An 11172-nucleotide genomic window follows, 5' to 3' on the forward strand; every position below is an offset into this window, starting at 1 on the left:
TTCCCAGGAGTTCTCGTTCTTGAGCGGGGTAGGCACGTTTGGCTTTTGAAAATTTCTTGGACTCGAAGGCCAGTGGATGCAAAAGACCATTGTCGTCAGGCTGTAATAGGACTGTGCCTACACCGAAATCAGAGGCATCGGTTTTGATAATATATGGTCGATCCATATTGGGGCCTTGCAAAAGAGGAGCCGAACAGAGTTTTTCCTTGATAGCTTTGAAACTGGTTTCACATTTTTCATTCCAAACAATGGGTCGCTTTTTTGGTCCAATGCCTTGGGTCAAATCCGTAATTGGGGCAGCGAGACTTGCAAATCCTGGGATAAAGCGTCGGTAATGTTGGGCTAAGCCCATGAAACTGCGAACCTCTTGCACGTTCGTTGGTACTGGCCAGTCCTTGATCGCTTTCACCTTGTCGTCGGCGGGAAGAATACCATCGGCAGAAATCTTGAAACCCAGAAAGGTCAATTCACGTCGATTGAATTCGCATTTCTTTAAGTTGGCGATCAACTTGGCTTTCCGTAGACGTTCTAAAACGTGTCATACATGCTCCTTGTGGTCATCTTCGGACTTGCTGAAAATCAGGATGTCATCAAGGTATACCAGTGCGAAGTTATCCAAACAATCACCAAGGACCTCGTTCATGAGCTGTTGGAAGGTAGGCGGAGCATTCGTTAAACCAAATGGTAGAACTAAAAATTCGTTTTGACCGTAACGCATATTAAAAGCAGTTTTTGGTACATCTTCAGGGGAGATTCTGACTTGATGATATCCACTTTTGAGATCAAGGCTGGTGAAGTGGGTCGCGCCTTGTAGTCGTTCCAAACATTCATCGATGCGGGGCAAAGGATGCTTGTTGCGAACGGTGACTTTATTGAGCGCGCGGTAATCAATGCACATTCTCATCGAACCATCCTTCTTTTTTACGAACAACACCGGGGCACCCCAGGGTGAGGCACTTGGGCGAATGAGACCGAGGTCGAGGAGCTCTTTTAGTTGTCGTTTCAATTCGTCGAGTTCAGCAGGACTCATCTTGTATGGGGCACGGTTGACCAGGCTTGCATCACCAGTACCGATTACATGCTGGACCGAGCGATCAGGAGGGAGGCCAGGTAGTCCATCTTGGAACACATCGTCAAATTGTTTGACTATCTTCTGCCAAAAGGTGCCCGGATTTTGTGCTACATTGTCAGGAGCCTTGAAATGAATCAGGAAACAGTCAGCTTGTTGGCAGCGTAGATCTCGTTCAACTTGTTTGGCAGAGATTAGGTAATTCAAATGCGGTCTCGAGGAAGCGCCACGTTGCGGAGTGAGGAAAAATTCTTGACCATGTTCGCGGATACACCAGACATCAGTGCGCCAATTTGGTTCGGGTCCCATGGTGTGCAACCAGGTTCGTCCCAAGATCAGGTCGAATTTTGTATCGAAAATGTTGACACTCAAGCAGCTTCGATAACCATTCAGATCAATATCTAGTGTGGCTTTCTGGTCAACGGTCTTGATGTCACCGCCAGCAGTTTCAATCAGGCGTGTTGGAGTTTCTTCAATTTTCGTCGCATATTGGGCCATGCGGGAGGACACGTACAGTAGTTATCGCTGGCACCACTATCTATCATTGCGAGGAAGGTATGACCTTGAATCGTAACAGGGTACAAAGGCAGTTCAGTTTCAGTGGTCGTGTACAGATGGCGCAGGTAGGAATTATCCTCATGGTCAACAGCTGTAGGGACTTCGGAGTAGGCGGTAACATCGTCTTTATTGGTTTCAATTTTAACAACAGGTTCTTGTGATAAGGAGGAATTTTCTTCTATAGCGCACAACTGACCCTCCTTCTTTTCAGTTGTGCTCTTCAAAAACTCGGCGGGCATCGTCCATCTTTTTGATTTCCGCCAGTCGGATCTTGCAGTAGTGCTTTACATGGCCGGGTTTGTGGCAAAACCAACAATTATCGTCCTGGTCTCTCTTATGATACTCGGGCTTGCGGTAACCGGGACGCGGTTTTCTCCCTATGAAGTCAAGGTCCATCATATCAGCTTGCTGGGGAAGCTTGGGGCGGACCACAGAAGGAGCACCAACTCGTTTGCCACTTTCGAAGGCCAAAGCAAAGCGGACAGCTTGGTCGAAAGACTGAGGATCGCGGGTAATCACATGGATACGGGTGTCTTCTTGTAGGCCATGAGTAAAACGATCGAGAGCTTCATCGTCGGACACAGCAACCACTTCCAAAAGGACATCGTGGAAATCATCAACGTATTTTTCCACCGATCCAGTCTGACGAAGGTTCGCCAAACGATCACGGGCAGCACGGTTGGAGTGACTGGGACAGAATTCGCTGATCAATTCTCTCTTGAACGTTTCCCAAGTGGCAGGGACCAAGTCGTCTTTCTCGAGTCTTCGGCACCAAACATCAGCACGATCACGCAGGAGCGTCAACGCATAGGTGACTTTCTCAGTCATGTCCAACTTCAGGGTGTCACCATAGCGTTCAACAGAGCGGATCCATCCATCAATGATGGATGCGGAACGTTCACCAGAGTAGGTATCAGGTTCACGGACACGGAATTTCGGGGTGGAGGTCTTAGCCTTGAGGGCCTCCTTCACGGCCGCAGCAACAATTGTTGCCATAGACAACTGTTCTTGAGACAGTCTAGCGTCTTGCATATTCTCGTCTTGAGACATGTTCGGTCGTTAAAAAAAAAATAATTCGTATTTTCAGAGATAACAGAGACTTCAAAAAATAATAATTCTTGCAGATAAACCGGATCGTTACTATTCAGCCGCTACCAATGTCAGATCGCGATATATCTCCTGGCCCTATTGGTTCGATATATGCGCGAAATAAAAAGACTGAATCAAAGATAAAATAAAGAGATCAAAGATATAAACAGATCAGAATGCAGAAGAGAAATTTTTTTTATTCAGACATCTAAACTATGGATATTTATATTGAGAGAGATCTATTCTAAAAATAATAAAGAAGTATCTATTGGTTTGCTTGCAATACCAATTAAAAGTTTTTAACAAAGAAGCTAAGCAGTGACCAATGCAAACAAGGAGCAGAGCGAAGCCTAGCGGCAATTAACGGTGAGCCAATGGGATGTGCAGATAGCGTCGACCAATCAGATAGAGTCCCGGAATTACATTTCTCCGTTTCTGCCGAGGTGGAAGAAGAGGCTGGACTTTGCGCTTTTTGCCTGAGCGCAGCACAGGAGGGATATTCCTGACGTCATGTGATCGTGCCTGCGGAACTGGAGTGTTTTTCAGCTCGACACGTTGTCTCTCTCGGATAGTATAGACGAAAATGTTTATTTGAATGCAGGGGGAGCAGATCGATCTATAGACTGTTTCATGCTCTAGCAAGTTCCAGAAAAGTTTAAGGTATGAAAAAATCCTCAATGGGCGTAAGGGAAAAAGGTGGAGCGAGAAGAATAATGAAGAAAAAATAAAATAAAGAGATCTAGAGTGCTATCAGGAGACTGTTGGTGAAGTCAACGTCACAAGAGTGGAAGGTGGAGTAGGTGTTAACCAGAGGAGAAGAGTGCGGCCGGGGTCTGGATCAAAGCTGGCTGAAAAGTCCTCAGAAGGATGGCATAGCTGGTCGATCTCATAGAGGATACGGCACAAAATTGGCCAGTTACGGTTCCAATGTCGGCGTTGATAGAGGAGCGAAGTGGATGAGTGGGGAGACGATTTAAAAGGTATGAGATGGGATCGTTGGTGCTGGGAATACCGAGGCGTGAGTGGACATGTAGGCATTCCATCAAATGGCGAGAGCTGGTGTGGTCTAGGCGGCAACGGGTACATGGCACTGGCTTTCTGGGTAGGAAACCAATTCGCCATCGAATGAAGCGGCTGCGTTCTCTATTGGTCATGGGAAGCCACATAATTGGGTCTAACCCGAGAGTGGGACGGCAAGCATTGATACGAATCGAATGACGGGCGGTGAGGAGTTGTTGGTGGGTGTTGGTGCGGAAAGTCTTGATGGCTGTATTAAAGTCAGAGTGGGAGATGTCTGAAGCGGGTTGAGGGAGGGTAATCTAGAGAGCAGTACGGTGAAGGGTTTGCCATTGACTGGTGCGAGATCTTTGAAGGAGTGGAATGAGTTGTGTGAGGAAGGTATCATCGGGTAAGGAGTGTGTGCGATATAGGAATTTGGCTTGAAGGATGGCCACGCGTTCGGACATGGAGGGAAGATGGGTGAGGTGGCGAATGACAGTGGTGGAGAAGGTTCTATGAGCACTGTAGAACATGCGTAGACATGTGTCTTGGGCTCTCTCAAGCAACTTGATTTCTTTGGCGGTAAACTTGTTGATGGCGAGGCCATATTCAAAACGGGGGCGGATAAACTGTTGGTACAGGCGGCTGGCGAGGAGTTTGGAGAAGCCCATAGGATTCATACCAATAGAGTACAGGACTCGCATGGCAGAGAGGGCAGAGGCAGTGTTGTGAGCGATTAATTTAGCAGTGTCCATTTGACCGGCGGTATTAAATGGGACGCCAAGGTAGCGGAACGAGTTAAGGAATGGAAGGTCATGGCCATAGAGGCGGAGGGATGGGTGAAATGAGGGTATATTGGATGAGAGGATGGCGCATTTTGGAGGACTCCAGCGGTAGCCGAGTTGTATGCTGTGGCGTTCGCAGGTGTCTAAGAGAATAGGCATAGTCTCCCATGATCCGATGAGTACAACATCATCAGCATAGAGAAGACAGTTGATGTGAAGGCCATTGACAGTAAGGGGGGTTGGTGGAAGGAAGTCGGAATAGATAGAGTCCCAGAATTGGGATTCGGCTTCGCGGAGAAGGCCGGGAAGGATATTAATGTAAATAGAGTAAAGGAATGGAGAGAGTACTGAGCCTTGTAGGACGCCAGTAGTGGGTGAAAAACGACGGGAGGTGTATCCTGAGAATAGGATTTCGATGCTGACATTGTCAAAAAGAGACTGGAGAATATGAAGGAGGGCGGGTTGAATGGTGGGGGCAAGTTCGTTCCAGATGATGGTGCGATCGACGGTATCGTAGGCAGACTTAATATCTAAAAATGCCAGAACCGGAGGGCTACCAAAGGACTGTTGATGGAAACGGCATAATTCGTGCAGGGCGAGAGCTTGATCAAGGGCACCTCGAAATGCCCGGAAACCACCTTGCGCAGGATCTAGCGGAGGTGCGGTATCCTCAAGTGGGATTTTGAGACAGACTTCAAAAGCCTTGCGGAGAATTGAGGTTAGGCTGATTGGGCGGAAATTGGCGGGATCAGTAACATCGCCTTTTTTATGGATTGGGATAACCTGGGCTATTCGCCATGCTTGCGGTGTGGTCCCCCATTTCCAACGGAGTTGGAAAATGGTGTATAAGAGTGGGGTTAAGGTGGGGAGGATGGGCTGAAGCATCTCACTGCGTAGATGGTCTACACCAGGAGCTTTGCGGCGAGGAAGTGATGAGAGGACTTCGGTGACAGTATTCTGAAGGAATGGACAGGGATCGGAAAAAGGTAGGGACGTGGGGGAGATGTCGGAATTGTTGGAAGGAGTGTGGGGCAGGAGGTTACCGGCAAGAACAGAGTCAAAATGAGAGGCAAGGGTGTCAGCGGCAGCTTGTGGCCCAAGTGGGTGGACAAAGGAAGGAGAGAGGTGGCGATTTTTTTTTAGTTTTTTAATGGTGGCAGTGGTTTTGGAAAAATCTTGGGAGGCAAGGCGTTCACAAAATTCTTTCCAGGTTTGGCGTCGATGCTGGAGAACGGCTTTATGGACTTTGGCTTGTGCTTCTTGGTGGCGGATCCACCAGGTAATTTTATTCAGGCCTCGGGCACGTCACCATTTTTTGTAGCAATGTTCCCGATGGTCAATGGTGGCTTGAAGAAATGGAGTCCAGAACTGGTTGTTGTTAAATGATGGTGGGGGTTTTCTACCGACGCTCTCGTCAAGAGAGGTGTAAATGTTTTGGCATAATTGGGTGTAGAGATCGTCAATGAGTGGTGGTGTAGATGAGTCGAGATGTTGTTGTAAGAGAGAATGGAGGGGTCGGGTAGAAGCTTGGAAGTCGGTGGTATATTGTTCGCATACGGAGTCATTAGATAATTTACCAAGGCGCCACAGGATACGTGGATGGCCGGAAGGAGGAGGAGAGGGTTGGTTGGCATATTGAAAGGTGAGGTGGACAAGCTTATAATCGGAGCCTAGAGAGAGGTCATCGCGAATTTGCATAGAGGGATTAAGGAGAGGAGTAGTGCTGATAAACCAATCAATGATACTGGTTCCGTCAAGCAGTAGTAAGTGGGTTGGCCGAAGGCAAGGGTAGTGTTCCATAGGGTAAGGCCATGTGGGATCAGCCATTCATTATTAAATAATGTGCCACGACTGGTAGTGCGATGATCACCTAGGAGAGGGCCAAGACGGGTGTTAAAGTCACCGCAGTGATGGTAGTGTCGGATTCGGTAGTGAGGGATTGGAGTATTTCAAGAGCAAAAGGATCGTCGATAGAGGGGGGGAGATATAGGCAATGGATAAGGATGGTACCGAGGCGGCAGGATAACATATAATTGTAATATGGTGAGGAAGGATCGTGGGGCATAAATTCGATAGAGTCTTTGAAAGGAGAGGAAGGGTTGATGAGAAGTGAGATACCCATGCTGCCAACATAGGTGCATGGGTGGGCTTGACCATAGGTGTGAAATTGTCGCCAGTTGGTAGGAAAGGATTGTGGGGTGAGTAGCCAGGTTTCGGTAATAAATAAAAGAGTGGAGTCGGATGTATGATCTAAAATAGAGTTAATCAATTGTTTTTTAATGCCGTTGGCATTCCATATTGTAATTGTAAGGTCGGTCGTCATTGATTATCTGAGGTTGGGGTGCTGGAGGTAATGGGTTTGGCTGGGATGTCGTCAGTTTGCATGGCTTCTGCAGAACTGGGAGATGTTGTTGGATAGAAAAGGTCTGTCACTAAGGGAGCAGTGTGATTTGTAGAATGGCTGGGGCGCGAAGGAAGGATTTGAGCGAGTGTCTCTGGTGAGATCCATTGTTGGGAGGCGAAAAATCGGGCAACAGCATATTTCACAGGGAAGCGAATACCATTGACGGCTTTGATCATGCGAGCTGAAAAAAATTCTTGGGCTTTGGCGGTACGCTCGGTAATGGGGAGGTCCTTAAACTGTGGATCGCCAAGGTGTTTGGGATCAGCGGGATTAAAGTCGGCAATAGGGTGCACACCATGTTTGGTGAAAAGTGCGGTGAAATCGGTAGCATAATCGTTGTGAATTAAGGCGGCGACTACTTGGCAGGCGGGGTAATGCAGATCAAGGACACGGACATTGTCCACTCCAATTTTGTGCAGGTTTTTGCGGAGCTGGCCAATGGGTATGCGGCCGCGGGAAGGAAGGTAGACGTACTGGAATCCATGAGTTGGACCAGGAAGGATGAAGGTACGGATCCCTATCGTGCTTTGCTTGGCAGAGGGATTGGGGTTGACGCAGTAAATCGGCCTACAATTTTTTTGAGGAGGTCGATGTGCAGCAGTATGGGCGGCCCAGGTTTTGTTATGCTGGTTTTGGGCAGCAGAGGAAAGGGCTGGGAAATCATCACTCTCAAGATTGGCCGGTCCAGAGTCAGTGGCAGGTTGCAAGGCGTATTTTGATGCCATGGTGCCCAGTTGAGGTTGTTGAGCAAGCGCCGCAGAAAGCTGAAGTTTAAGTTTCTGATTTTCGTCAGTAACTTGGTTAAGGGCCGTTTTGAGTTGTTGATTTTCTTTCACGAGTGCGTTAAGTTCGTCGACACGGTTCTCAAGCGTAGTGACTTTGTGGACGAGTACCTTGAGGTAGTCGGGCAGGGCATCATGATGCTCGAAGACCAAAGAGGCTTGGGGAATGGGTGCGGTGTTGGTTGCGGAGTCATCGGCAATAGAATCAAATTCCATTTCCGCAGGTGAAGAAAATCCCGGTGGGGTAAGAATAGCATTCAATAAAAGGCGAACCTCATGATGCGAAAAATCGGTTTTACAGATGCAAGTAAAAATGGGTGCCGGGGGATTATACTGCACATTGGTTTGTCCAGTGGCATGAATTTTTCCAACTTCATTGCAGTGGGGGCAGGGCAACTGTTCATATCGGGCTTGGAAATCACTCTGAAGATTTGCCAAAAATTGGGGAGCGAGTGACTGGCATTGGTTATTTTTTTCAGATGGAGATAAAAGTTTTTTTTGTAGGTTTTTTTCGGTTTCGCGATGGTTGGTTCCTTTTTTTATTCCTGACGATTTTATGGTAGCAAGGCTGTTGAGCGATGCTACGGCTGAGGTACGGGTGCGGGTTTTGGTAGCTGGCGCGGTCATTTTCGAGATATCTCTAATGATATAAGTGGTAGCTTTGCGCTTAGAAGCTTGTTGCGAAGGCGTAAGGCTCGTACAAGTCTCGGTACTTGCAGGGTCGATGGCTGGAGGGCTACTGGTGGGTTCTACGTGATTTTCTGAAGGGGTTGTCAATTTATTAAGCAAGATATGGGAGGAAATTTGCAAAAAACGGTAAATTTGGGATCCAGTAAAAAGTGATGTTTAGTGGAGAAACCGTTCTCGGATAGTATAGCTCAAATGTTTTATTGAATAAATAGTGGCAATGCTATTCACAAAAGCATGTCAGCGTGCCTTGTATGATCAAAGGAGAGGAGGGATAAAAATAATTAGGTTTAGGTGATCCAAAAAGTGTGGTGGCATGAAACGTAACAGTAGCGGCGATGCAAAGATAAACGACGGATCGACAGAACAGGAGGTTTTTTTTTTTTTTTTTTTTTTTTGGGCTCAGTAAAGGAGTGGGTGAGCGTGAGAATCACAATTGTGAAGCAGCGCATGTCCAGGAGGAGGTTCGGGTTGAAAGTCATCGGTGGAGGTCGATTGATCGATTTCATGTAAGACTTTGAGAAGCACAGGCCAGACATCACACCAAAGGGAGGAGCCAGACGGAGCAGAACGGGGTAAATGATTCAACACCCAATCAACGGGGTGCAACGGAGTTGACACCGGCCGAGGAAAGAGTGCCATCAGGACCTTGAGCGTTGGCGTTACCAAAGGACAGTGGAAAAAGTGTTCACGGTTGGCTTGGTCGGAGCCACATCGGCATGGGATGGACGGGGTTGGTGGAAGCCAGTGGATCCGCCATCAGATGAGTCTGTGACGCTCCATATTGGTACAAGGCAAAAACAGGATAGGATCCCAGACAGGTTTGCACAATCCACGATGCACAGTAACATACTGGGCCGCTTTTTTGGCAATTTCCCGTTCGTGATGTGATCGAACCACTTTCTTCAGAGCATTCTTCAGATTGGGGGACGAATCACGGAGTGTTTGATATTCCAAGAACAGCACATTGCTATGCATCCTATAGATGATCGCTTCACTGTTTGGATAGAGCAGCTGCGGGAGCAGACGTGCCAGCATGGTGTCAGCGGGGAGAAATTGAGAACGAATTACAAATTTGGCCTGTAAAGCTAAACTACGTAATTCCATAGAAGGTAACGCTGCTAGCGACGCAGTCGCATGAGTACTAATCCTAGCGCTGATCTGACGACCAACACATAGTTTCATACACTGGTCCTGGATCTTTTGTAAGTCTTTAACTTGGCGTACCGAAAGGGGACAAATCCCAAGGCCGTATTCAAGAATCGGACGAACAAAGATTTTGTAGGTACGAAGCGCCACTCCAAGACCAAAGCCATAGAGGTGACATCCCATCCGACGGAAATTCTGCATCGCTTGACCGGATTTTCGAAACGAGTGCCGAAGCAAACGATCTACATCAATGCCAGAGCGAGAGAAGGGAATACCAAGGTAACGGAACGAGTCGCTGTCAGATCGCAATATATCTCCTGGCCCCTATTGGTTCGATATATGCGCGAAATAAAAAGGCTGAATCAAAGATAAAATAAAGAGATCAAAGATATAAACAGATCAGAATGCAGAAGAGAAGTTATCTTTATTCAGACGTCTAAACTACTGATATTTATACTGAATGAAATCTGCTCTAAAAATAATAAAGAAGTATCCATTGGTTTGCTTGCGATACCAATCAAAAGTTTTCAAAGAAGAAGCTAAGCAGTGACCAATGTGAGTGAGAAGCGGAGCGAAGCCTAGCGGCAATCGCGGTGAGCCAATGGGATACGCGGATAGCGTCGACCAATCATATAAAGTCTCGGAATTATATTTCGCCGTTTTTGCCGAGGCGGGAGAAGAGGCTGGACTTTGCGCTTTTTGCCTGAGCGCAGCACAGGAGGGATATTCCTGACGTCACGTGATCGCGTCTGCGGAACCGGAATGTTTTTCAGCTCGACATCGCAACGGGTCTCGGATAGTATAGTGGTGAGTATCCCCGCCTGTCACGCGGGAGACCGGGGTTCAATTCCCCGTCCGAGAGTTTATTTTTTGGTCGTCGTCAGATGTCGTATTTACTGGATCTGATAAACTGCATGATCACCAAAGTATCGTACTTCACTCGGATCTGATATACTGGCAAGATCACCAGAGTGGGTGTCAGATTTGAGTACTCCTTTTAGAGTTTCGTTTGAATCTGTAATTTGTTGATTGTTTTATTCTACCATAACATGGTCATATTTATATTTTCTATCAAGATCATTTTTATGTCTACAATCTTCAGGAAGGTTCTTGTCAACTTTCTGCACAGTTTTCTATTATTCCGAAATATAATCAATCAAGAAGTATTACGGACCACTTTAATGCTGAACGGATTTGGTCTATATTTCTTCCGTTTTCCAGGCAATACCTTTGGTATGCCTCGTTCATCCATTGGTTCTTCATACCTTTTCGAAGGTTCCTCCAGACATTGATCTGCGGACGAGCCAATGCGCTGTCTTCTATATTTGCTAAACTTTGGTATAGCAAATCTAATTGGCGCAAAAGAAGAACCGGCGTAACTGACATGGGAAACAAGAGGATTAGGGATAGGAAAGATAACGCTTTATTTTGTCAATTATATAGTAAGGAGATATTTATATGTGCTTATTCGGTCTATGTTCTTAAAGAGGATAATGGCTGAGCAGCTAAAACTTTGATAAAAGAATGATTGTACTTAGCAAGATGCTAAGCTGATTACCATTTTCGGATATTATCCGCTTCAGCCATGACAAAAGTAAATAGACGAGGATTGACAACAAAATAAATGATGATGTTTATTCAATATTTTGG

At 46.8% G+C, this 11172-nt stretch overlaps 2 protein-coding genes and 1 non-coding gene across 3 annotated transcripts; 2 read left to right on the forward strand and 1 right to left on the reverse strand.

The window, feature by feature from the left end:
* Nucleotides 1–1707: 1707 nt before the first annotated feature.
* Nucleotides 1708–2614, forward strand: BYT42DRAFT_579802 (uncharacterized protein; the record flags this gene model as incomplete). The annotated part of the gene is made up of 2 exons (XM_051569428.1): nt 1708–2300; nt 2472–2614. A coding segment is annotated over exon 1 (251 nt), but the record flags the coding sequence as incomplete, so codon positions are not given.
* A 4205-nt stretch (nt 2615–6819) lies between these two features.
* Nucleotides 6820–9723, reverse strand: BYT42DRAFT_616414 (uncharacterized protein; the record flags this gene model as incomplete). The annotated part of the gene is made up of 4 exons (XM_051572065.1): nt 6820–8109; nt 8272–8422; nt 9227–9494; nt 9561–9723. 4 exons carry the CDS (start codon nt 9721–9723, stop codon nt 6820–6822), a joined length of 1872 nt encoding a protein of 623 aa, XP_051420322.1.
* A 589-nt stretch (nt 9724–10312) lies between these two features.
* On the forward strand, nt 10313–10384 carry BYT42DRAFT_t115. Its single transcript has one exon. It is a non-coding gene; the product is annotated as a tRNA-Asp (tRNA).
* Nucleotides 10385–11172: the final 788 nt, after the last annotated feature.

The sequence above is a fragment of the Radiomyces spectabilis genome, assembly GCF_025331425.1.
Source record: "Radiomyces spectabilis strain NRRL 2753 chromosome Unknown BYT42scaffold_11, whole genome shotgun sequence".
In the NCBI taxonomy this organism is placed as follows: domain Eukaryota; kingdom Fungi; phylum Mucoromycota; class Mucoromycetes; order Mucorales; family Radiomycetaceae; genus Radiomyces; species Radiomyces spectabilis.